This window comes from Meles meles, chromosome 17 (genome assembly GCF_922984935.1).
Source record: "Meles meles chromosome 17, mMelMel3.1 paternal haplotype, whole genome shotgun sequence".
Lineage (NCBI taxonomy): Eukaryota > Metazoa > Chordata > Mammalia > Carnivora > Mustelidae > Meles > Meles meles.
The window spans coordinates 42,085,385-42,113,035 of record NC_060082.1 but is presented as its reverse complement, the minus strand read 5'-3'; the positions used below and the strand labels follow the sequence as shown (position 1 = coordinate 42,113,035).

General features: G+C 47.9%; 1 protein-coding gene across 1 annotated transcript in view; it reads right to left on the bottom strand.

Moving 5' to 3' along the window:
* The window catches only part of TNN (tenascin N), a 59,004-nt gene that overhangs the window by 13,485 nt on the left and 17,868 nt on the right, over positions 1–27,651 (bottom strand). Inside the window, exons 6-16 of the mRNA XM_045983092.1 lie at positions 27,274–27,537; positions 23,611–23,874; positions 22,673–22,936; positions 19,271–19,534; positions 17,112–17,375; positions 16,175–16,438; positions 14,771–15,034; positions 11,626–11,889; positions 9,518–9,648; positions 8,356–8,488; positions 7,761–7,912 (exon numbers count right to left, since the gene is read on the bottom strand). Of these exons, the coding sequence (XP_045839048.1) occupies positions 7,761–7,912; positions 8,356–8,488; positions 9,518–9,648; positions 11,626–11,889; positions 14,771–15,034; positions 16,175–16,438; positions 17,112–17,375; positions 19,271–19,534; positions 22,673–22,936; positions 23,611–23,874; positions 27,274–27,537 (2,528 nt within the window). The remainder of the gene's footprint in view (positions 1–7,760; positions 7,913–8,355; positions 8,489–9,517; positions 9,649–11,625; positions 11,890–14,770; positions 15,035–16,174; positions 16,439–17,111; positions 17,376–19,270; positions 19,535–22,672; positions 22,937–23,610; positions 23,875–27,273; positions 27,538–27,651) is intronic.

Sequence of the window (27,651 nt, the reverse complement as noted above, 5' to 3'; positions counted from 1 at the left end):
CTGCACTTACTAGCTTTGTCCTTGGGCAAGTTAGTTAACCTGGACAAGCCTTGCTTTTCTAAACGATGAGATAAAGATGTTAATAGCCCATTTGTCATGCTCTTAAATCGAGGCTTTAGCAAGATCATTAATCATAATAAATCATAAAAGTGTGAAGGCCAGAGATTGGCACATACACGTATAATAAGTTATTATTAAATCTCAGTAAATGAGAGTTTGCCTTTTACTATGTCAGATTCCAAGTGAACTGACCCACCGTGATCACCTACCTGTACCTCTTGATCAGGGAGCCTGATTTGTCTCGCTCAGAATCTAACCCATTCCCATTCTATGAGGAGAAAACACCTTATAAGAGCTGTTTGGGGTAAGATGAGCCCCTTAGCAGGTCTGTCTCAAGGCGGGCAGAATTCTACACTCCAGAGCTGTCACGGCACTCTAGAACTTAATGTCCTGACTGATTCCCTGGGGAGAAAAATATGAAATGTCGTTTAAATGCCTGTGGAAAGAACTTCTAATGTAGTCCTTAAGACTTGCAAGACAGAAGACAAAGACGGAAACATTCCAGGCACTTAAGTGTTCCCGTCTGGTCCTCAATCCAGCTCGCCTCCTGTGACACCAATTACCTCGGGGTAGGGTTTCTCTGGCCTCTTAATCACATTGGGTTCCTGCCACCCCATGGAGAAAAATTCCCTTAAAAGGATTTTGGAAGCTCCTGGGTAACTTGGGTAAGTGTCTGACTCTGGGTTTCAGCTCAGGTCGTGGTCTCAGGGGGGTGAGATGGAGCCCCTCATGGGGCTTCACACTCTGCGGGGAGTCTGCTTGACATTCTCTCCCGCTCCCTCCTTCCACTCATGCTAACTCTCTCTCTTTAAATAAATAAATAAAATCTTTTTAGAAAATAACAGAGCAATGCACTAAGGTCATCTCTCAGTGACAGAAGATCCTCGAGCCCAAAACGGTGGAAACTGTCAGTAAAAGATCTGGCAGAGAAGGTTCCAGGACTTGGGTCTTTTCAAGACTGTGGCAGCTCTGAGCAGAACCGTACAGAACCTCACTCAGTTCGAGCATCCCCTTCAGGAGCCTGGGTCAGAAAACGAGTCTGGGGAGGGGGTGAGGGACTGGTGCTGGTTAGAATACAGGGTGATTCAAGTATTTCCGGAACTGACCTCAGCGTCCCGGTCAGGGTCACTTGCATTAGCAGATCATAGAAGGCAAGCTCCTTAAGGGCAGGGATTTGGGTCTGTCTGGTTCACAGCTGGTTCTTAAGTACATAAAACAGTGCTTGACACACAGCAGGCACCCAGTAAATACTTGTGGGAAATAATCTGGGGTATTCCCAGGCAGAGAGACTGGCAGATATCTTTCTAGAGGTTGCCCTGGACAAACGTCTCCTTCCCTAGGGAAGGCTGGCTTTCAAAAAGGCCACCTGAGGGGAGGAGTCAAGATGGCGGAGAAGTAGCAGCCTGAGACTACATCAGGTAGCAGGAGATCAGCTCGATAGCTTATCTAAACATTGCAAACACCTACAAATCCAACGGGAGATCGAAGAGAAGAAGAACAGCAACTCTAGAAACAGAAAATCAACCACTTTCTGAAAGGTAGGACTGGCGGAGAAGTGAATCTAAAACGACGGGAAGATAGACCGCGGGGGGAGGGGCCGGCTCCCGGCAAGCGGCGGAGGAACGGAGCACAAAATCAGGACTTTTTTAAAAGTCTGTTCCACTGAGGGACATTGCTCCAGAGGCTAAACCAGTGTGAACCCCACGCGGGGTCAGCGTGGCCCCAGGTCCCGCAGGGTCACAGAAGGACCGGGGGTGTCGGAGTGTCGCAGAGCTCGCAGGTATTAGAACGGAGAAGCCGGCTGCAGAGACAGAGCCGAGGACTGAACTCTCAGCTCGGGGTTACCTTGAACTGGTCACGGCCTGGGTGAGCTCGGAGCGCGGCTAGAGGCTGGGGATACGGGAGTGATTGGGTGCTGTCCTATGGGGGCGCACTGAGGAGTGGGGCCCCAGGCTCTCGGCTCCTCCGGGCTGGAGACTGGGAGGCCGCCATTTTCATTCCCGTCCTCCGGAACTCTACGGAAAGCGTTCAGGGAACAGAAGCTCCCAAAAGCGAACCCGAGCGGATTACTTAGTCCGGCTGCCGGTAAGGGCGGTGCAATCCCGCCTCGGGCAAAGACACTTGAGAGTCACTACAACAGGCCCCTCCCCCAGAAGATCAACAAAATATCCAGCCAGGAGGAAGTTCATCTATCAAGGAAAGCAGGTTCAATTCCTAAGACAGCAGCGCAATTCCAGAGGAGGAGAAAGCAAAGCACGGAACTCATGTCTTTCTCCCCATGATTCTTTAGTCTTGCGGCTAATTCAATTTTTTTTTCTTTTTTCAATTTTATTTTCTTTTTTCTTCTTCTGCTAAATTTTTTAAAACTTTTACCCTTTTCTTTTTTAACGTTTTTTGACTAGTTTATCTAAATATATATATTTTTTCTTTCTTTTTTATATTTTTTCTTTATTTGTTTTATTTTTTAAATTTTTTTCTTTTTTTTTTCTGAACTTCTTTTTATCCCCTTTCTCCCCCCCACAATTTGGGGTCTCTTCTCATTTGGTTACAGCGCATTTTTCTGGGGTCTTTGCCACCCTTTTAGTAGTTTATTTGCTCCTTCATATCCTCTTATCTGGACAAAATGACAAGGCGGAAAAAAATCACCACAAACAAAAGAACAAGAGCCAGTACCGAAGGCTAGGGACCTAATCAACACAGACATTGGTAATATGTCAGATCAAGAGTTCAGAATGACGATTCTGAACATTCTAGCCGGGCTCGAAAAAGGCATGGAAGATATTAGAGAAACCCTCTCTGGAGATATTAAAGCCCTTTCTGGAGAAATTAAAGAACTAAAATCTAACCAAGTTGAAATCAAAAAAGCTATTAATGAGGTGCAATCAAAAATGGAGGCTCTCACTGCTAGGATCAATGAGGCAGAAGAAAGAATTAGTGATATAGAAGACCAAATGACAGAGAATAAGGAAGCCGAGCAAAAGAGGGACAAACAGCTACTGGACCATGAGGGGAGAATTCGAGAGATAAGTGACACCATAAGACGAAACAACATTAGAATAATTGGGATTCCAGAAGAAGAAGAAACAGAGAGGGGAGCAGAAGGTCTATTGGAGAGAATCATTGGAGAGAATTTCCCTAATATGGCAAAGGGAACAAGCATCAAAATCCAGGAGATGCAGAGAACCCCCCTCAAAGTCAACAAGAATAGGTCCACACCCCGTCACCTAATAGTAAAATTGACAAGTCTTAGTGACAAAGAGAAAATCCTGAAAGCAGCCCGAGAAAAGAAGTCTGTAACATACAATGGTAAAAATATTAGATTGGCGGCAGACTTATCCACAGAGACCTGGCAGGCCAGAAAGAGCTGGCATGATATATTCAGAGCACTCAACGAGAAAAACATGCAGCCAAGAATACTCTATCCAGCTAGGCTATCATTGAAAATAGAAGGAGAGATCAAAATCTTCCAGGACAAACAAAAACTGAAAGAATTTGCAAACACCAAACCAGCTCTACAGGAAATATTGAAAGGGGTCCTCTAAGCAAAGAGAGAGCCTAAAAGTAGTAGATCAGAAAGGTACAGAGACAATATACAGTAACAGTCGCCTTACAGGCTAATAATGGCACTAAATTCATATCTCTCAATAGTTACCCTGAATGTTAATGGGCTAAATGCCCCAATCAAAAGACACAGGGTATCAGAATGGATAAAAAAACAAAACCCATCAGTATGTTGCCTACAAGAAACTCATTTTAGACGCGAAGACACCTCCAGATTGAAAGTGAGGGGGTGGAAAACAATTTACCATGCTAATGGGCATCAGAAGAAAGCTGGGGTGGCAATCCTTATATCAGGTCAATTAGATTTTAAGCCAAAGACTATAATAAGAGATGAGGAAGGACACTATATCCTACTCAAAGGATCTGTCCAACAAGAAGAAAGAACAAGAACCATATGATACTCTCCATAGATGCTGAAAAAGCATTTGACAAAGTACAGCATCCCTTCCTGATCAAAACTCTTCAAAGTGCAGGGATAGAGGTCACATACCTCAATATTATCAAAGCCATCTATGAAAAACCCACTGCAAATATCATTCTCAATGGAGAAAAAATGAAAGCTTTTCCGCTAAGGTCAGGAACACGGCAGGGATGTCCATTATCACCACTGCTATTCAACATAGTACTAGAAGTCCTAGCCTCAGCAATCAGACAACAAAAAGAAATTAAAGGCATCCAAACTGGCAAAGAAGAAGTCAAACTATCACTCTTCGCAGATGATATGATACTATATGTGGAAAACCCAAAAGACTCCACTCCAAAACTGCTAGAACTTGTACAGGAATTCAGTAAAGTGTCAGGATATAAAATCAATGCACAGAAATCAGTTGCATTTCTGTACACCAACAACAAGACAGAAGAAAGAGAAATTAAGGAGTCAATCCCATTTACAATTGTACCCAAAACTATAAGATACCTAGGAATAAACCTAACCAAAGAGGCTAAGAATCTATACACAGAAAATTATAAAGTACTCATGAAAGAAATTGAGGAAGACACAAAGAAATGGAAAAATGTTCCATGCTCCTGGATTGGTAGAATAAATATTGTGAAAATGTCCATGCTACCTAAAGCAATCTACACATTTAATGCAATCCCTATCAAAATACCATCCATTTTTTTCAAAGAAATGGAACAAATAATCCTAAAATTTATATGGAACCAGAAAAGACCTCGAATAGCCAAAGGAATATTGAAGAACAAAGCCAAAGTTGGTGGCATCACAATTCCGGACTTCCAGCTCTATTACAAAGCTGTCATCATCAAGACAGCATGGTACTGGCACAAAAACAGACACATAGATCAGTGGAACAGAATAGAGAGCCCAGAAATTGACCCTCAACTCTATGGTCAACTAATCTTCGACAAAGCAGGAAAGAATGTCCAATGGAAAAAAGACAGCCTCTTCAATAAATGGTGCTGGGAAAATTGGACAGCCACATGCAGAAAAATGAAATTGGACCACTTCCTTACACCACACACGAAAATAGACTCCAAATGGATGAAGGACCTCAATGTGAGAAAGGAATCCATCAAAATCCTTGAGGAGAATGCAGGCAGCAACCTCTTCGACCTCAGCCGTAGCAACATCTTCCTAGGAACAACGGCAAAGGCAAGGGAAGCAAGGGCAAAAATGAACTATTGGGATTTGATCAAGATCAAAAGCTTTTGCACAGCAAAGGAAACAGTCAACAAAATCAAAAGACAACTGACAGAATGGGAGAAGATATTTGCAAACGACATATCAGATAAAGGGCTAGTATCCAAAATCTATAAGGAACTTAGCAAACTCAACACCCAAAGAACAAACAATCCAATCAAGAAATGGGCAGAGGACATGAACAGACATTTCTGCAAAGAAGACATCCAGATGGCCAACAGACACATGAAAAAGTGCTCCACGTCACTCGGCATCAGGGAAATACAAATCAAAACCACAATGAGATATCACCTCACACCAGTCAGAATGGCTAAAATTAACAAGTCAGGAAATGACAGATGCTGGCGAGGATGTGGAGAAAGGGGAACCCTCCTACACTGTTGGTGGGAATGCAAGCTGGTGCAACCACTCTGGAAAACAGCATGGAGGTTCCTCAAAATGTTGAAAATAGAACTACCCTATGACCCAGCAATTGCACTACTGGGTATTTACCCTAAAGATACAAACATAGTGATCCGAAGGGGCACGTGTACCCGAATGTTTATAGCAGCAATGTCTACAATAGCCAAACTATGGAAAGAACCTAGATGTCCATCCACAGATGAATGGATAAAGAAGATGTGGTATATATACACAATGGAATACTATGCAGCCATCAAAAGAAATGAAATCTTGCCATTTGCAACGACGTGGATGGAACTAGAGCGTATCATGCTTAGTGAAATAAGTCAATCGGAGAAAGACAACTATCATATGATCTCCCTGATACGAGGACATGGAGAAGCAACATGGGGGGTTAGGGGGATAGGAGAAGAATAAATGAAACAAGATGGGATTGGGAGGGAGACAAACCATAAATGACTCAATCTCACAAAACAAACTGGGGGTTGCTGGAGGTAGGTGGGATTGGGAGAGGGGGAGGGGGTTATGGACATTGGGGAGGGTATGTGCTATCGTGAGTGCTGTGAAGTGTGTAAACCTGGGGATTCACAGACCTGTACCCCTGGGGATAAAAATACATTATATGTTTATTAAAAAAAAAAAAATTTGGAAGGGGAGGCGAACCATAAGAGACTATGGACTCTGAAAAACAACCTGAGGGTTTTGAAGGGTCAGGGGTGGGAGGTTGGGGGAACAGGTGGGGTAATAGGGAGGGCACGTTTTGCATGGAGCACTGGGTGTTGTGCAAAAACAATGAATACTGTTATGCTGAAAAAATAAATAAAATGGAAAAAAAATTAAAAAAAAAAAAGGCCACCTGAGACAACACAAACATTCTGCCATGTGTCAGTTATGGGCATGAGGCAGGAAACTGGCTTCCAGCCTGAACAGACTGAGCGCTTACAACAGAGCTGCTGAAAGCAGCAGGAACCGCCCTACGGGTCTTCTCAGGGGCAAGACCCTCCCATGTTCCATTCCGTTCCGTTGTTTTTATAAATCAGTCAGGAAATCCCTCCACCCGCTCCGGTTACTGCCTTCCAGCCCCCAGACACAGCAGCGCGGATGTTAAGTTTTCTTCACTGCTGCTTCTCAGATGGAATCGTCCCATCCGAGGCTGCTCAAGTGTCTTTTCTTTTTCCCGACCCCGGAGCAGACGTGTCAATGAATGTGGTCTGAGCACTAGGGACTCCTGCTTCCTCCTTGTGACAGCAGGTGAGGCCACACACTGGTTTGGGGCAATGAGAGCCTCTGTCTGTTCAGGCGTGGGGAGAAGAGAGCGGGGGGAGGCAGAGGAATCAGAGGGCAACCCTCAAAGGCAGCTCATCTTATAATTGGATCAGGCCGCAGCAATTGAAGCAGGTGCCACGGCGGGGGGGGGGGCGGCGGTAAGCAGACCACAGCCCCTGCGGAATAAAACCCCCACACGGAAGAGGGACCCTTGACACCCTGCCAACCCTCCCTCTTTCAGGCTTCAGCCCTTCAAACCTGAGTTTAGCTTCTCAACAGCAAAGCAGGAGGCAGAACTTGGACAAAGGGCTTCAGTTCAGAGGCCTGAGGCCCAAAGAGGTCATGCGTTTCCCTCTTGGATGGCCTGAGAGGACCCAAAGGGAAAACCAATGATCTGGGAGCTCCTGATCGGGGGCCGGGGGTGGTTCCTGAAATCTGGTCCCAATTTTTGTCATTAACTCTTGTAAAGCACCAAGGCACTTCTCCCTGCGGGCCACCACAGACCTATCTATGAAAGAGAAATGGTAACCTCCGTCACTTGTGCGAAAGCTTCTGTGGGAGAGTCATGTTGATGACTGGGCTCGCGAGAGAAGGAAATGGACGTGGCGCATCCACAGAGGGCATCATGAGATGCTGATAAACCACAGCCTCCACAGTCACTAACCGTTAGCCTTCGTTCCACAAAGCCGGCTCTATCTCAAGGGTGAAGTACTTCCGGTGGGGTGGGGGGTGGGGGTGGGGGTCGAGTCAGAATCTGTCTGAAAGCCAGCACAGGCTGCTAACACTCCCCTCTCCCACGAGGAACACTCACGATCCAGCCGCCTCCGTCCGTGTCCATGTCGCAGTACACCCGCAGGGGCCGCCCGGAGTCTCCATGCAGGTAGATGGTGTACATACCACTAGCGACGTTGCTGTTCTGCTGAACTTGACTGCAGTCCGCAGGATGTGGGAAACGCGCACCAACTAGGAGGCAAGCAGAGAGACGGTGGTGTTAGGGGAAGGGCAAGGAAGGAGGAGCAGGTCTATGCCCCTCTTTGAAGATAATTTCTTTTGTTTGGAAACTCTTCCATAACCTCCTACTACATTGCTTCTTCCAACTCTTCACCAAGATCTTACTTTTCTCATGCACCGCACTCTCATCAAATCCCTCAAATGTACTGGCAATAAGGTCACGTTCACATCACTTCCTGCCCTAAGCCCCACAAAATAACATTCTGTTCTGCTCCACTCTTTAGTCTTTCTACCATGAGATGGATTTCATCTGAACCCATAACCCTATTTCTATTGAGCCATTTCCAGAGAAATCCATCACTCTGTCCGCTCGCTCCTCCTTGGACACCTCTTCTGGGCTGTCCGATGCCCACCCTCGACCATGTTCTTGTTCAGAGCACGGGGGTCCACGTTACCTGTGGAAAGGCTGGTGGATACACTCCTGCTCCGTCGATCACCCTTAAAGGCGACCAAGGAGACAGGGTAGGTGATGCCCTGCTCAAGGCCTTGCAACTCAAGCCTCTCGTCCCCTCTTCCCAGCTGTACCTCCTACCAAACAAAGGAGACAGGAGACAGTCAGTGTGTCATCTCTGGTGACCAAGGTGTCAACATCATTCCCTAGGGCTAATGACAGGAGTTCTCTGAGAGGACAGTGTTGGGTTTCTTTGAGGACTTCATGGCTCCCAGAGTCCCAGTGGGTCCCATCAGCTTCCCTGGAGGGTGGTGTCATGGGGACTCACGGGAGCACTAGCTGAGAGCGAACACCAAGCAGCCCCCAGGCCTCCTGGGAACCTCGGCCTCCAGATGCATGCTGGGATGCCGACTACAGCCACCGAGGCTGGCGACACTGGGCTGACAAGCTGATAAGGGGAGTAAAAGTGACCGCTGATATCTGTGAGGCGGGGGCATAGTTGGCCTTTCAATTCTTCCTTCTGAACCGATCTGACTTCCTCTATGAACACAGGGCTAAGTTTCCCTGAAGGGCTGTCATAAGTCATCACTGGGGTCATGAATAAATCCATGTGCCCTTCCTTTTCCCCTTCCTCCCACCTTTCTTGCCAAGAAGAAAGACGAAAAATCTTGCATCAGAACAAGCTCCCAAATTTGCTGGTCTTCAGATTCCAGGTGGGAGGCTTTACTCTTGAAATCAGGGTTAATCGATTCATTCAACAAACATTTACTGAGCGCCTCTTGTGTGCCTGGTTCCAAGCACTGTAGATACAGTGACAGATAACATGGACAGAAAGTCCCTGTGTTCATGGGGCTAACGTGAATTGGGAAAGACCAACAATAAACGCAATACCATGGGACAGATGTGTGGCCCGTGAATATGCAACCGTCGGCTAGGGGCAGGCACACACACGGGAATCCTGTGAAACGAGGCCACACGGAGGATGTCAACAAATAACAGGGGCTAGCACCTTCCCTTCCCACAGCAGAGGATCACTAAGGACAAACTCGTTTCTCAACTCTTTACCATCGCCATGACCCTAGCAATCAAGCTGGTGGCCCAAGTCAGGGGCTGCATACGGTTGGGGGACATGGGCACCCAGAGGAGAAATGGGAAGTTTCCAGTACCTTAACGGTGCCATCTGGGAACTGGTAGGTGAGAATGTAGCCATCGATCTGAGCAGAGGGGGCTGTCCAGGTCAGCACCCCTCCAGACTGGGTGACAGCCGACGGATGAAGGTTTCTGGGAGCGTCAATATCTGTACATAAAGCCAAGTAATTACGCTTCCTAAGTAATACTACAACTGGGGCAAGACAATGTTTGATGTGTTGACCTATTTCTCCCTACTTCTCCTCCCATTTCCTTTCCTCCCTTCCAGCAGGGAGTAGTCTCTGCTCTTCCTTGCCACCAGCCCCTTGTGGCCTCCGTCTCCAAAAGCACACACGCACCAAGGATAAGCGGATTAAGGAAGTGGGGGTTACGTGGGGAGCAGACAGAGTGAACCTGTGCTTCCGTGCCTCCCCCTCCCCGAATCGCAGATTCTCCAAGAGTCGCAGGTGGGAGCAATCTAGAGGAGCAGACGGGATCTCAGTGACCGCAGGGCTCCCAAGGTGGTGTGGGAAGCCGAGACAGTGCAATCCGAGAAGTCCCTGCGTGCAGAAACTGGGCAAACTCAGCAAACACCCACCTGAAAAGATGACCAAACCCCTCGACTCCCGCCTCCCCATGCCCGACACTAGGAAACTACCCGAGCGTGACCCTAAATTCACTGAGACTCTAACCACATAGCACAGAAACACAAAGTTCTGGCTCCTGCCTAACTAAATATGTGGCCTTAGATGCCTCACCCTGTACAGAAAGCCTGGGGAAGCAGGGGCATGCTTGTGTGAAGCAGAGAGAGAAGGAAAGGGAAGAAGAGGGGGAGGGAACGCAGAGCCTTTCCTCTGCCTCTGAACACAGGGATGCGTGCGTGCGCCCTGTGGACCAGGGAAACTCAGGCTCAGCAAAAATTCTAGTCAACACCATATTAATTGGTCAGATGGCTCATTTTTTTTTTAACCAAATAAGATATTGAATGAAAATTTCCATTTTGAAAAATCATCACAGAAGATGATTTTAATTTAGAGGTTCCCAAAAAAGACGTCTCCAGGCTATTTTCTCCCCAGTAGCGTTTCAGATGAGAACGGAATTACAATATTTTAATAGAAATCAGGCAGCTGTTGTTTTGAATTAGGATGTTTTGACAAATTTTGAGTTTCAGTAACATCAGCTTGGTCTGACTTTCTAGAGCGTAACATCTGGTACGGATTTTGTTCTTTCCATCTCCTGCAAAACTGAATTTCCTGCATTGAGAAATTAAAGCAAAAACCTTAACTATTTAAACATCTTCAGCTGGCCTCTGTTACCGCTCTGACTGCCCACCCATCTGCCGGTTATAGGCTTGAGAGGTCTGCCTTAGTTATTTCCATGTTTCTCTGAAGCAGAAAGATGGTAATATTGTTGCCTTTAAAAATGGCAAGAGTGAAAGGAAGAGAAGATAGTGAAGGAACAGAGGAAGAAAGGGACAAGGGAGACAGACAGAGAGAGAGGGAGAAAGCGACTAATTATCCCTGGAGACCCCCACTGGGCATTACGGAGTTTTTCTTTCTATACACTTTAGTTTGAAAATTTTTACCATCAGTAGACTTTACTTTCTTTTATTTAAAAACCCCTGCTAATTGTAACTGATAAAGAAATTCCAGACACCCTCTAACTCCAGTGGCCACACAGTGTACCCCGCCAAAGGGGAGACGGCCAGGCCTTGCCCAGACCATCCCCAGAGGCCCAAGGACGTCAGGGAGGGCACAGTGAGCTTCCCAGGTCCCAGTGAGGGGGATGGAAACAGAAGGGCTTCCCAGCCTCCCTCTTCTCCAAACTGGGGCTGAGGCCAAGCGGGTTCGAAAGCCCAGGAAGAGAGCCTGGGAGCTGGGCGGTGTGGAGGGGAATGAGAGGGAGGCTACGTTTGCCCAAGCACCTAGAAGACCGCACGGGCTGCCTTTCACACAGTCTCCTCTACACCTTCTTAATCAGAGCCGTCAGGCCCGCAGAGTACCTCAGAGGGGGGAAGAGGGAACCCCTCTGAGGAACGCCTCAGGTGAAGCCGCTGCCCTCCCCTGTTCCCCTCCGCACCCCCAGGTATGGAGGAAGACTGTCCTGATGGACGTACACGGTTCCTTGTCCCAGGTCCTCACAGTACCTGTAAGGGCCTTGGTGTCGGCCTTCTTGCTCTCCCGGTCCCCCTTCTGGGCCCACACCTGGACCGTGTACTCCACACCCGGCCTCAAGCCCATCAGGACGGTGCTGCTCTGCTCTTTCCCCACGGACACCTCCCTGGTGTCGCCATCGGCCGAGGTGTAGCGCACCATATACTCGTCAATGATGGCTCGCACTGGGTCCCAGGAGACGGTGGCTGTGTCCTCTGTCACCCGGTCGGTCACCAGGTTTTTGGGGCTGTCGATTTCTTTTTAAAAAGGAAAGTCTGAATTTTAGAGCCTAAGGGAGGCCATCCCACCACCCCGTTGCCAGGAGCCCTCCATTCAAATTATCTTTAATAATGATACAATTCCACTGAAAACAGGCATGAAAGGCCCCTAGTCTCCATTTTCCAAGGAAACCAACCGCTGAATATTACAACTGGGAGGAATGAGATCTTGAGCAAGTTCATCAGTATGGAAATTTCCTATCTCTCTTGTTTCCACAGAAGTAACCAAAAAAAGTCTCCTGAGCCACAAGAGAAGAGGCCCAAACAGCTGTTAAAACCGCCTCTTCGTTATCTCGGTGGGATCTGGTTATTTTGTTTCACAGACTCTCAGAGCTGAGAAGTCAGAACTTCCAACCTTCTTGCCTTTGACCGAAGGGGAGCGTGGAGGCCCAGAGAAATGAAAAGTCTTACCCAAGGTCCTGCTGTTTTCTTGCAATAAAACCCGGACAAGCCCCTCTTTGCTCTGACTTGTGAAGCCTCTCACCTTCTGAAGGACTTTGCTCCTTTTCATCCGCGCTCTCCCCGGCACCCCTGGTCTCTCCTCGATCGTTGTTCCCAGACCACAGGCTCTAGGACCTCCTGCCCCTCTGATCCCTTAACTGACAGATATCTCACGAGAACGAGGTTCACCTTCACTTCGCTCCTCCTCTCCCATTCGCTCCTCGATCAGTGAAGTCCGGCACTCTCCCCCAGCACGCCACTAGAACACTAGGATTCGTCCCCCCCAGCTTCCCACTGCCAAATCCGATGGACGCTTCCCATCCTCACCTTACGGGACTTCTGAGCGGCATCTGACCCAGCGGATCCACTCCCTCTGTCTCAAAACACTCTCAGCTCTTGACTTCCATGACCACACCCTTCCCTGGTTTTCTCCCAATTGCCTGACCCTTCCTGGGTCTCCTTCATTAGCGTCCTGGCTGACCACCTCTCTACGCTTCTCCCCAAGAGACCTCAACCATGGCCGTGGCTTTGCACACCAACCAACGCCCTCAGCTCCCCGATCCATGACCCCCCAGCTTGCACCTATGACCACATTTCCACCACGATGCCTCATATGTACTGGACACGTAACTGGTATTTGTGGACTCGATAAGAAAGTCACTCACTCAACCAAGGAATCTCACCAGCTTCTCCAGTTTAAACCTAAAAGTCTTCCCATTCCTCCCCGAGCCCATTTACTTCTCAGGCTCCCCTCAAAAAATGTTGCCCCAGCCTTCCTTGTTGCTCAGGCCAGAAACACGGCTCATATCTGTTCACTTTCTTCCCTCCCCACATCTCATCCATCAACAAATACTGGCATTATGTCTCCAAAATCTGTACCCAGAGAGCCCCCTCTCCTCTTTCGCAACGGCTCTAGTCCCCTCTCGCCCGGATTTTACACTAGACTCTTCACTAACTTTCCTGATGTTACTCCTGTCCTGTACTCCACAGATTCCCCTCACTGTGGCCTGAACAAACTTTTTTAAACAAAAGCCACATCACGCTGCTCTTCTTCTGATGAATACGACACGCTCCCTCCTGCAGGCACCGTGAGGTCCTGTGTGAGTCACCCCGCCTCCTCCCCCCTCACCCCACGCCACTTCCCCTCTCACCCTCTCTGCTCCAGCTCACCAGCCCCTCTCAGTTCCACAACCATCTCAGCTGTTCCAGCTCAGGGTCATCACACACACACCCTTTCTGTTGCCAGAAATGGCGAGTTCTCCCCACTACCCATTCTCCTCTTTCTCCATGAGCATACCGTCCAACGGCCCCCTGCGTAATGATGGAACTATCCTGCACTGTCCAGTTCAGCGGCCATTAACCGATGTGGTTACTGACCACTTGACATGTGGCTAGTATAGCTCTGCAAATCATTTAATTACTTTTCATTAGTTAACATGTAAGGAGCCCCGTGCAGCCAGGGGCTCCTGTGTCGGACGGGGCAGCAGAACAGAAGTGGAGGCTGGACACAGGATCGTCCAGCTGAAGGCTTCACTCCCCAGCCTTTCCAGGAGCGAGGTCTGGCGCTGGAACTTGGATCTGGCCAACGGAATGGGAGAAAAGTGAAGAACGTGGGCAATGTTCCGGCCCTGCCCTGCCCTTTCCACTGCTGGAACGAGGGGAGGAGGGTGGAGGATGGAGGTGAAGCCCTACGGATGAATGAGCAGCCGTGCAGGAGGAGTCTGGCTCTCCCGTGCCACGGACCTACCGTACCAGCCCGGCCCACTTACCCTCTAACTATTCCACAAGAATAAACTCCTCTCTTGTTTAAGCAAATGCTCTTTGGATGTTCCTGTCCATGTGGATCTTAACTATGACCCATCCCATCCCTTCTAAGAAGCATGCCTGCCCTTTAATTCTTTATACCTGCACCGTGTTCACCTCTTTCATAGAACTGACCGTAGTTTATGGTTATAAGTTTATTTGCTTATTGATTGCCTCTCTTTCCCATCGGACTTTAAGAGAGTAGGAATACTTGTTTTGTTGGCCTCTGTATCCTAGGCCTGCCATGAGAAGATGCTCGTCCAAACTTGAAATGAACACAGAGCTCCAACCTCCCAAGGTCGCACTTGCTCCTCCAAACAGCGCACCATTCATCAAGTCGGACCTACGCAAAACAGCCTGTCACGGAACAATTCCCTAACCCACGGTTTTGAGGAGCACAGGCTTGGGGAAGAGTTTTAAGACCTTCACAGGCTTGCTCAGTACTGAGTCTGTGACCATACTTTGATTTTTCTTTAGGTGAATGAGGTTTTCTATGACAAACTTGCCTAAAACGGTCTCTGAGTCACAGACCCCAAAAGCAGAAGTGGCATCATTCAGCAGCAATAGAGCAGCCCACGGTGAGGACCTGAGTCTCTTTTCTCCTCCCTCCTGTTACCTGTCAGGGCTGTGGTGTCGGCCTTCTTGCTCTCCCGAGCCCCCTTCTGGGCCCACACCTGGACCGTGTACTCCACACCCGGCCTCAGGCCTGTCAGGACGGTGCTGCTCTGCTCCTTCCCCACGGACACCTCCCGGGTGTCGCCATCGGCCGAGGTGTAGCGCACCATATATTTGTCGATGACGGCTCGCACTGGGTCCCAAGAGATGGTGGCCGTTTCCTCTGTCACCTTGTTGGTCACCAGGTTTTTGGGGCTGTCAATGTCTAAAAGAAAAAGTACTGATCAACTATGTACTATTAATAGTACAGTATAGTACAGTACAGAACCTTGGGGTCATTTTTCTTGGGGTGATACTCTTCTGTGTCTTGTGATTTCCCCATCACCTATGCCTTGACTGCTTGAGTGAGACGTCCTCTCCCCAGACAGACTTTGACTCCCCAAGAAGAAAGCACAGTAAGCCACAATCTACAGATCTGCACATTCACCTCCATTAAGAATTTAATAAAACAAATTTCCTTATTTACTTAGTAAGCAAATGTCCAACTCCCACTAGGTACAAGGCGTGGTATTACGTAGCGCAGGGCCCCGTGGAAGAAGACACAGCCCACGCTCACAAGCAGTAAAAATTTTGTTTCTAGAATCATGACAACAAAGACCTCTGATTACACACAAGATGATCCTAATAGCCAGAGGTAAATGTCAATTCCTAGAGGCAGAGGGCCACCTCCTATTCCGCTCAGGGTTCCCACAGCCCCGCAGAGAACAGAGCACAAGGTAAATGCACAACATACCTTCTTAAATGAATCAGCCAATTAAAAACCAGTTTTAATATTCTTTACATATTGGGGATTACATACTTGTAATGCTGGTGAGCTGGTGAAATCACTAGAGAAATATGCCCCACGGCTCTTTCACAATCGATTCAGAATAGAACACAGATGTTGCCTTTATCCTTTAAACCAGAATTACCACGACTCATTCATGCGAAAGCACACCACACATACCTACTCGCTCTGGCAGATGTAAAGTCTACTTCTCAACGTTGAATTTCCCAAATGTTATTATTAATATTAACCTTTGATTTTTATCTTCTGTTCTCCCTCAAAACACAATGAGAGACCCTTAATACTGTGCACAATGAAATATTCATGCACTCAGAGAAGGAGGCGCGGGGCAAGACCGTCCAATCGTGGCAAAACTGGAGCTTGAAATTCCCGCTTGGATCTGACTTGCAAGGAAATGAGTTACAGGGAAGTGAGGGAGGGTGTGTGCATTCTCCTATGAAGCGACACGATCCTCCGTAATCCTGCTCCTCCATAAATCATCTAGTCTGCCGGTGTCAAAGCAGGAAAACAAACTGGACCAGCCAGAGGCTTAGTCCTCCATTCTCGATGCTCCATTACCTGTCGGGGCCTTGGTGTCAGCCTTCTTGCTCTCCCGGTCCCCCTTCTGGGCCCACACCTGGACCGTGTACTCCACACCTGGCTTCAGGCCTGTCAGGACGGTGCTGCTCTGCTCCTTCCCCACGGACACCTCCTGGGTGTCGCCATCGGCCGAGGTGTAGCGCACCATATACTTGTCGATGACGGCTCGCACTGGGTCCCAGGAGATGGTGGCCGTGTCCTCTGTCACCCGGTCGGTCACCAGGTTTTGGGGGCTGTCAATTTCTTAAAAATAAAAAAAAAATATTTGGAAAAGTCTAAGCTTGGAAGCCATGGAAGAGATACCCATACCCCATCACTGTCATTTTCATCTTCTAGGACTCTCTTTGCACAAGGCAACGGTATCCCCATCCGGAGTCGGCTGGGAGTCAAGGGAGAAAGTAACCCCTGGCTCCCAATTTCAGAAGAGAATGCATTGCAAACTTCACATATTTTCTTGGCTTTCCGCTCCCCAAACTGGGGAAGGAATAACATCTTCTTAGCAACATGATGGCGCATCAAAACCACGATGAAACATCCGCTGTGATGTTCAGGGCACCCAATGTATCGTTTTCTCAAGGGCTACTTCAGGGCCAGTCACTCTAAAAACATTACCACATGCCCTGCAATGGTCAAGGCCTATAACATCTTTGCTGAGTCTGCTGAGCAAAGGGCCACCATGCAACTTCGCCTCTCCCTTCCAGTGGGTTCAGTGGCTTCGTGAGCATCTCATCACTACCAGGCAGACTGATGGCCACCAGCTCTCAGTGCACTGAAATCACCATGAGAGCTCAGTGTCCTTTTTGATCTTTAGGACTCTTTGCAAAGTCCCTCATCTCAGGGCACATCTTTGGTACCATGCACACTCACATCCACAGGCTCAAGATTCAACTGCGACTGACCACCTTTCTCTTGTTACCTGTCGGGGCCTTGGTGTCTGCCTTCTTGCTCTCCCGGTCCCCCTTCTGGGCCCACACCTGGACCGTGTACTCCACACCCGGCCTCAGGCCTGTCAGGACGGTGCTGCTCTGCTCCTTCCCCACGGACACCTCTCGGGTGTCGCCATCAGCTGAGGTGTAGCGCACCATATACTTGTCGATGACGGCTCGCACTGGGTCCCAGGAGATAGTGGCCGTGTCCTCTGTCACCCGGTCAGTCACCAGGTTTGTTGGGCTGTCAATGTCTGAAAGGAAAGTTAAAGTGAACTATCAACAAGCACCAAAGAGTGAGACCATGTTCCTTGCAGGGAGGTAGTTTCCTGTTCTTGTGTTTTTCCCATCTCCCATGTCAGTTTTCAGTTGTTTCATGGACATTGACCTTCTCTCCATGGTTGGACTCTTGGATCCTCATGGAGGCAGCACAGGACAGTACAATGAGCACTAGATCCAAAGACAGAAGAGCGAGGTTCTCTTCCAGCCCAGAGAGCAGAGCACAGGGACAGGAAAAGCCCAGAGCAGAGCCAACAGACCAGGGATCTAGGCCCAGCCCTGTCATCTGCCAGCTGTGGCCCTGGACAGCTAGCTCTGAGCCTCAGCTCCTTCTTTGTAAAATGTGGGCCTTACTATCTAGATATTAAGTTACCATAATATTCCATGAATATTCCATAAATCTGACTCATGAATCATCCACTAATTTCAAAAATTATTCATTTCTCTGTATTGGAGGTTTCTGAACTGTAACATGGGGATATTGATCTCTGAGCTACCCATCGCACCAAAAGCCTCAGAAGACCAAGCAAATAGGAAGACAACCATCCTTTGTTGCTGGTGGGTATGTAAAATAGTGCCAGCATCCTTGAAACGTTTTAGCCATTCCTCAAAAGGTTAAATATAGAGTCACCATGCGACCCAGCAATTCCACTCCTACAACTGAAACACGTCCACACAAAAATCTGTATGCAAATGCTCACAGTATCCTTATTCACCACAGCCAAAAAGCAGGAACAAGCCAAATGCTCATCAATGACAAACAGATAAATGCAACATGTTACCGCCATCCAGTTGAATTTTATTTGGCAAAAAAAAGAAAGTGGTGACGTGCTACAACTTGGATGAACCTTGAAAATATTACGTGTAGTGAATAAAGCCAGTCGTGAAAAGTCACAGGTTGTATGGATCCATTTATGTGAAATGTCCAGAATGAGGAACTCTGTAGACAGAATGTAGTAGTTTCCTAGGCTGTGGGGGAGTTGGGGTGGGACTGCTAATGGTCAAGGAATTTCTTTCCAGAGTAATGAAAATCTTCTGAATTAGATACTAGTGATAGCCATGTAACTGTAAATATACCAAAAACCACAGAATTCTATGCTTTAGAAGATGACATTTTATGGAAAATAAATTATATCTCAATAAATGTATTCTTTAAAAAAAAATGAGAAGGGGCATCTGAGTGGCTCAGTCAGTTAAGTGTCCAACTCCTGATTTCGGCTCAGGTCCTGATTGCAGGCTCACGAGATGGAGCCCCGCATCAGGCTCCATGCTGAGTGTGGAGTCTACCTGAGATTCTCTCCTGTCCCTCTGCTCCTCCCCCCGCTGCCTCTCTATCTTAGAGATAAAATCTTCTTTAAAAATGAGCAAAGTGAGATGAAAAAGCTTTACAAATTATAAACAAACACAGTATGTAAGTGCAACCTTAGGATCCCCAGAACAGAGCACACAGTCCTCCAGAGAGGATTTATCTGCTAAGAAAACAATAAGCCTTCCTTGTCCCAAAGAGATCAGAGCAAAAACCATTTCCCTAAAGTACTAGGCCCACAGATCCTAACATATATGGTTTCTTCCTATCTTTTCCCTTTCAAGAAGAAACATTTCAATGATTGAACACAAATCAGAGGAACGGTGAGTAGATGGGACCAATCACCATTTATCTTTCTAAGACCAAAGTATGAGGCCAATGGTGAGCTCCTGAGTTTGAGATAATGTGCAAAAGGAAGAAGGATGGTGTGTGCTGTCTCTTATGAAGGGACAACCATCCTGCCCTTTCATAAACCATCTAGTCTGTTGGTGTCAAAGCAAGAACACAAAACTTGACCAGCCATAGGCTTAGGCTTTACATTCTCAAAGAACAATGCTCCATTACCTGTCGGGGCCATGGTGTCGGCCTTCTTGCTCTCCTGGGCCCCCTTCTGGGCCCACACTTGGACTGTGTACTCCACACCTGGCCTCAGGCCTGTCAGGACGGTGCTGCTCTGCTCCTTCCCCACAGACACCTCCCTGGTGTCTCCATCAGCTGAGGTGTAGCGCACCATATACTTGTCAATGACAGCCTGCACCGGGTCCCAGGAAATGGTGGCTGTGTTCTCTGTCACCCGGTCAGTCACCAGGTTTGTTGGGCTGTCAATGTCTGAAAGGAAAGTTAAAATGAACTATCAACAAGCACCAAAGAGTGAGACCATGTTCCTTGCAGGGAGGTAGTTTCCTGTTCTTGTGTTTTTCCCATCTCCTGTGTCAGTTTTCAGTTGTTTCATGGACATTGACCTTCTCTCCATGGTTGGACTCTTGGATCCTCAAGGAGGCAGCACAAGACAGTAGAATGAGCACCAGATCCAGAGTCAGAAAATCTATGACCCTGCACATCCCAGCTGCCTCTGGCTGGGCCTCAGCCTCATCATCTATAAATCTGGGATTCAGGTTGGATAGACTTTAAAGTTTCTTTGAGCGCTAATGTTCCATACATACATCTAATTTCATAAATTACTAATTTGTTTCATGACCCTGGGTAAGTCACCTCACTTCTCTACATTTATAAAATACGATTCTACCATTGTATGTATCTTGCTGGGTGGCTCTGAAAACCAAGACAAAAAATACCACGTAAAGGGAAGCCTTGAAAATATTGAATATTAGTGTCTACAGAAAAAAATGCAGAGCAAGATAATGTTAGTGTATATCCTGGAGACTTGCTGTATTAAATGAGGTAATGATAATTTGCCCTTTATGACAGTTCTTGGTGCAGACTAGATGCCCAACAAGCATTAGCTATTATTAATGATCTCACCTTGTTGATAGTTTATGAATGAAGAAGATTATGCTCCCCCACACCATGCACACAAGAAGGTATTAAAAAATGGAGTCACCAAGAAAATAACAGCATGTCTTTGTTCCAAATAGTTCATTGCAAAAGTCATTTCCCTAAAGTCCTTGCTTCTAGGTCCTGTCACAGATGTGCACTGGTATGATCAAGCAGGTCTCGCTTATCCTGGCTTGGGATGTGACCCCAAGAAAAGTAGAATCTACATTCCAACCTGACAGCCCACAGCCAAGGCAAGACCAACAGTCTTGTGGCCCTTGGCTGACCAAACATCTCCAAACTATGAAAGAAGTTGGAGGGATGCCTGGGTGGCTCAATTGGTTTAGCATCTCCCTTTGACACAGGTCATGATCCTGAGGTCCTGGGATGGAGTCCCACACTGGACTCCTTGCTTACCGGGGATCCTGCTTCTCCCTCTGCCTGCCACTCCCCTTGTTGTTCTCGCTCCCCCGACCCCAGCCAATAAATAATTAAAATATTTAAAAAAGAGAGAGAGGTTGGAAAGGCCAAAGAGATGGGACTTCAAGAGTGGATTTCTTTGGGTGGAATTACACTGTGAGCTTCATGGGTGAGACCCAAACCTCGAATAACCATTTGCAATGGGATCCCTTACAGAGCTGATGATTCGTGTCCTGGAGCAAGTATTCTCAACCAGGAACAACCGGCAAGGTCTTGAGACTGACTTGGTCACAGTTCAGTTTGGGATGGGGAGGCTGTCTAATGGGTAGAGGCAGCCTACAGTGGACAAGACGGACCCCAGCAACAAAGAATTATCCAGCCAAAAATTTTAGTAGCATCCAGATTGAGAAAGTCTGCCCGCAGCTTGGGGAACACGATGGGCTGGTGTCTGACATGGGCCTAAAATATCTAAGAGGAGAGAGAATGGCTGTTTGCTCTGGCGCAGAGCGATGGGAAGCTGTTGCGAAAGGACAGTATGTCTGGGTGAATGGGAAAAGGGTGATGCATGTTCCCCGTGGACCCGACGTGAGCCAAGGAAAGAAGGGCCCATCAAGGATGGTTTTAGAAGCTGTCCAAGAGGCTCAGGCAAATGGAGAAGGTGACCACCCCCCCCCCCAGAAAGGCATTGGAGTGCACCCCCAAGAGTGCAGGTGGAAGAAAGGGAGCAGGTAACTGGCAGGAGAGACACATCTGCCGACAGGATCACTAGGATCAAACACTGGAGTGGAAGAGGGCAGCTAGAGAACACGCAGAAGTGCTCCATGAGGAAAAACGTTAGTGTTAACACTGGTCAGGCCCCACGACAGGCCCAGGGAAGCCATGACCATCATAGTCAAGTAAGGCACCTTACTTCTCCTCCTCCTGACCCAATCTCTCTCCAAGCTGTGCCAAACACACATGGGTCAGAAATTGCAGTTAGTGTGCTGGAAGGGGGGGCCGGAAGTAGCAGAAGGGAAATACAAGAGAAGCTGAGCACACCCTTTCCCAGGGCAGGCAGCTAGCTTGCCAATGGCCCAAGCGGATGGTGGGAAGAAGCTTTAACTTTAAATTAAGTATGGGGGGGAGGGGCTTCTGGGTGGCTCAGTTATTAAGGTCTGCCTTCGGTCCCAGGGTCCTGGGATCAAGCCCCGTGTTGGGCTCCCTGCTTAGCAGGAGGCCTGCTTCGCCCTCTCCCACTCCCTCTGCTGTGTTCCCTCTCTCGCTGTGCCTCTCTCCGTCAAATAAATAAAATTTTTAAAAAATTAAAATTAAAAAAATAAATAATTGAAGTATGGATAATTACTAAAATGATATATGATGAGAACTAAAAGTGATCAGATATTTGCTTATTTTTAGCTAATAAAACATGGTAATTATTTTTGCCTAAAGCATTCATCCAAAGGCCGAAACAGAGAACAAGCTCCACAGAAAGAGTTTCAACAAGTAAGGAGGGAAAACAAAGCAGGTTCCGGCTCAAAGTCAGGCTCCCTCCACAGCGCGGGCATGTGGGCTTTCCATCGTATTTATTCCTTATCAGGGAAGCATTCACTGTGTTCAGAGCACAGAAGATGCACAAGGAGAGAACAAAGAACTATGAGTAATAACATCAGTCTTTAAAGACCAAAGTTTGAAGACAAGATGAGCTAGGCATTCTTTTTTTTTTTAAGATTTTATTTATTTATTTGACAGACAGAGATCACAAGTAGGCAGAGAGGCAGGCAGAGAGAGAGAGGAGGAAGCAGGCTCCCCGCAGAGCAGAGATCCCGATGTGGGGCTCGATCCCAGGACCCTGAGATCATGACCTGAGCTGCAGGCAGAGGCTTAACCCATTGAGCCACCCAGGCACCCCATGAGCTACGCATTCTAAGAGAAGCCATGAAATCGAAGTAAGGGGTACACGTGGACTCAGCAAAGACACCAGAATCTCACTTTCTGCCCAAGTCACAGAAGGAAAACCAACAGAAACAGACAATGAGTTCGGCAGTGACACAATGATGATGTGTGCTCCTTTACCTGTGGGGGCCGTGGTGTCAGCCTTCTTGCTCTCCCGGTCCCCCTTCTGGGCCCACACCTGGACCGTGTACTCCACACCCGGCCTCAGGCCCCTCAGGACGGTGCTGCTCTGCTCCTTCCCCACGGACACCTCCCGGGTATCGCCATCGGCCGAGGTGTAGCGCACCATATACTTGTCGATGACGGCTCGCACTGGGTCCCAGGAGATGGTGGCCGTGTCCTCTGTCACCCGGTCGGTCACCAGGTTTTGGGGGCTGTCAATTTCTTAAAAATAAAAAAAAATATTTGGAAAAGCCTAAGCTTTGAAGCCATGGAAGAGATACCCATACCCCATCACTGTCATTTTCATCTTCTAGGACTCTCTTTGCACAAGGCAATGGTATCCCCATCCGGAGTCGGCTGGGAGTCAAGGGAGAAAGTAACCCCTGGCTCCCAATTTCAGAAGAGAATGCATTGCAAACTTCACATATTTTCTTGGCTTTCTGCTCCCCAAAATGGGGAAGGAATAACATCTTCTTAGCAACATGATGGCGCATCAAAACCACGACGAAACATCCGTCGTGATGTTCAGGGCACCCAATGTATCGTTTCCTCAAGGGCTACTTCAGGGCCAGTCACTCTAAAAACATTACCACATGCCCTGCAATGGTCAAGGCCTATAACATCTTTGCTGAGTCTGCTGAGCAAAGGGCCACCATGCAACTTCGCCTCTCCCTTCCAGTGGGTTCAGTGGCTTCGTGAGCATCTCATCACTACCAGGCAGACTGATGGCCACCAGCTCTCAGCGCACTGAAATCACCATGAGAGCTCAGTGTCCTTTTTGATCTTTAGGACTCTCTTTGCAAAGTCCCTCATCTCAGGGCACATCTTTGGTACCATGCACACTCACATCCACAGGCTCAAGATTCAACTGCGACTGACCACCTTTCTCTTGTTACCTGTCGGGGCCTTGGTGTCTGCCTTCTTGCTCTCCCGGTCCCCCTTCTGGGCCCACACCTGGACCGTGTACTCCACACCCGGCCTCAGGCCTGTCAGGACGGTGCTGCTCTTTTCCTTCCCCACAGACACCTCCCGGATGTCACCATCAGCCGAGGTGTAGCGCACCATATACTTGTCAATGATGGCTTGCACTGGGTCCCAGGAGATAGTGGCCGTGTCCTCTGTCACCCGGTCGGTGGCCAGATTTGTGGGGCTGTCAATTTCTTGAAGAGAGACGAAAGAATGTAGCATTTACCAACTCTCTAGTTCCTATAAGGCCAGCACATACACAGACAAAATGATGATCTCGACAAATTTCAGAGTCTGTTCTATGCCAGTGATTGGGATAACTTAAGGGTTTAATTAAGCAAGCGGTCTGAAATTCCAATAGCACTTAATGAAATGTAGCGTTTTCAGACAAAGCCAAAATAGTCTCAGTTCTATAAACTCTACCCATAAGTAGCCTTCGGATTAAAAAAAAAAATGGTCTTCGTATACAAATTTCTCCTTTACCCTGGATTTTTATAATACATTCTTTCATTTCCTGACTCCTACCTGAAAGCAATTATATTTCAGTAAATCTCTGCGTCAGCTCTAATATTTTCTTTGGGAAGAAAAATATCCTGGAAGTAGGAGCTGTCAGTTCTTTCCACATAAAACATTATGTCTGAGGCCAGAGAACCAGAAGACTTAAATTGATGGGATTTGAGGTCTGGGAGGATAAAAATAATCCTACTTGCAGAATCTGTCTGGGCTTCTATGCAGTTAAACTGGGTTGGAATCCGGGCTCCCCTGTTTCCTAGCTGCTAACTTGGGCAGACTATAAACCTTACCTCTGGGTCCCCTCACCTCCAGGAAGGAGGAAAGAGCAGTGTGTACTTCACAGCTTATGGCAAATCACAAGTCAGACAGTCACATGGTAAATGCTTAAATATAGGCTCTTTGTTATTACAAGTGCCATTTGAGGCCTGAAATACCCCTTTCTCCTTAAAATGTGAACCCCTGGAGACGGAAATCCAAGCAGAAGTGGGTGATTAGCATGCCTTTATTGTCCTCTTTCAAAAACCACCACCTCCGGGGCACCTGGGTGGCTCCATTGAGCGGTTAAGTATCTGCATTCAGCTCAGGTCCTGAACCCCACGGGGCTCTGTGCTCACCCAGGAGCCTGCTTCTCCCTCTGCTACTCCCCCTGCTTGTATTCCTTCTCGCGCTGACTCTGTCTAATAAATAAATAGAATCTTTAAAAAATAAAAAAATAATAATATTAAAAAGAACCACCTCCTCAAATGGCTGAGCTCTCTGTGACAGCAACCACATTTCCAGCCTATGCACCACCTCAGGGAGCAGACAGTTCCGAAAGTGCTGGGACAAGGGGACAGGGAGGAGTTTCGCTCTGGCTCCTCATCCTGCACTACTCCACCCTCATGGACCTGGCCACCATCAACGCCACTTAAGGATTATTAAGATAACTGCATATTAAGAGAAGAGAAAAAAACAAACCCTGTCCTAGTCTTTTACTCTAAGCCTTTGCATATGCTGATCCCACTGCTCATGCCCGCCCATATACCTAGACTCTGCTCAGGTGTCTCTGCCTTCTCCAGCCTGCCATGACCCCCTCTCCCATCCCAGTCTGTACTAAGTACCCTTTTTCCTGGTTCCCATAGCTCCAGGGACGTTTGTGGGCTCTAGAAAGACAAAACTCATGGCCCTTTATCTTTTCTGCTTGTCTTCTCTACCCGGACAGTTGTGAATGCCATGAGCATGCACTAGGTCTTCCATCTCTGCACCCCAAGAGCCTGGCGCTGTGCCTGACAGTGACAGCAACGCCCCATCCCAAGGGCTCCCCATAATCTGGGGTGCTAGCTGATACCACCCCCCCTGAGAGAGGGGAAGCTTCTTCTCTATTCAAACTTCTACCATCTTAAGAAGACTGACCCCGCGCTTCCTTTTCAGAACACCCAAAATCCTACCAAAGGGAAAGCCTCGTGTAATAGAAACCAGGAGTTGGCCATCTACAACCCATGGGCCGAATCTGACCCACAGCCTTCTCGTACGAAGTTTTATTGAACACAGTCTTACAGGTTCATTTACATATTATCTGTGGCTGTTTTCACCTCTCGATGGCAGAGCTGAAAATACGGCCTCTCTGGCCACTCACAGAAAGGGCTGACCCTGCCTTTAAACCAACCTAGGTCTCACCATCCTTACCGGCAGCTTCTCTTTCCCCTGGAGAAGATAAAGCCCACCAGGGCCCAGGAGGCTCCACGCCACAAAATGCTTTGAGGGCTGAATGCTGATTAACATTTGCTATGCACTGAATGTTTGTGTGCTCCTAACTCCTATGTTGAAACCCTAACTCCCAATTTGCTGGTGTTGGAGGTGAGACCTTGGGGAGATAATTAGGTTCGATGAGGTCGTGAGGGTAAGTCTCCTCATGATGGCGTCAGGGCCTAATAGGAAGAGATCTGAGCTTCTCTCTGCCACGCCACGTAACGGTGCAGGAAGAAGATGGCCACCTAAAAGCCAACAAGAGGGCTCTCACCAGGAACCGAATCAGCCAGCACCCTGATCATGGTGCTTTCTAGCCTCCAGAATTGTGGAAACTGGATTTCTTTGGCTGAAGCCCCCAGTCTGTGGTATTCCGTTAGAACAGCCGGAGCTGACGGAGACGACTCGTAAGAAATAATCACTACTGTCACTCGCATAGCGCATGGCTGTGTCAGGTACTTCCTTGAATTAATCATGGAACCCTCCCAATAACCTTATGAGGTAAAAACCCACGTGCCCTCTTTTACAGACAAGAATCTGAGGAACAGAGGTGAAGGAACTCGCCCGAAGCCACTCAGCTAGTAAATGGCAGAGCTGGGATTAAAATGTGGACAGTCTAGCTTCTGAAACCACCTTCCTAACGAATTATCAGCTTCTCTGAGTGTCTCTATACTAACTGATTGTCCGGAACAGAGCCCAATCGATAAGTGACTCCTTTTCTATGATTTCCTGTCAAGTGTCCAGAACCTCAAGTGGGCTCCGGGATGAGAGTGCTCTGAATTCAGGGACAGGAGCAGAGGAGGCTTTAAGCAGAAACAACGTCTGGGACATGTCTCCCGCTGCCACCTCAAGACATCTATAAGCCCAAGCTGAGTGGGACAGCTAGGTGAGGTCTGGGGAAGCTTCGAGGTGGAATCAGTACATGTGGTGACTATTGACTCAGGATGCAAACCATTTCCATGGTCTGGCAGAGAGCTCCAGATTATAAGCAAAATGCCTGTATGGCCTCTGCAAACGGAGATAAGCATTCAAATTCACTGTCAGCCAAGTGTTCTGAGTTTTAACGTCCAAAAAATGAAAATTAGGAAATGTTACTCTGCACTGAGAGAGTTGCATATGGAATTCTAACCCAAATAAGTATGACCTTCTGTGTAAAATAAAAAGGCTAGTTTCTTTTGTTCAAGGATGAAATGGGAAAAATCATAATTGTGAAATTTTAAAATGCTTTTGCAACCCCCTTCCCCATCCCTGTAAGCAAAAGAGATGATGTTAGGGGGGGCATCGGCCTCCTGAGTCACGAATCAGCCTTCTCCCCGCCATGAGGAAACCTCTTTAGGCTCCCGTCCCTCTGTTACCTGTGAGGGCGTTGGTGTCGGCCTTCTTGCTCTCCTGGTTGCCTCTCTCAGCCCACACGTAGACTTTGTATGCCTCCCCTGGCTTCAGGCCTGTCAGGATGGTGCTGCTCTGCTCCCTCGGGACAGCTGTGTCCTTCGTGTCCCCATCGGCAGAGGTGTAGCGTACCACGTACTTATCTATGACAGCCTGGACTGGAACCCAGGAGACCACCGCTGTGTCTTCTGTCACCCGATCAGTGACCACATTGGTTGGGCTATCAATTTCTTCACGAAAATATGAGAAAGAAAAATTAGAGAAAGACATGTGGTTGGTCAAGGTCATGATGGCTTCAAGCTCTAGTTCATCCGGGTGACCCAGTTCTATAGTCCACACACTGT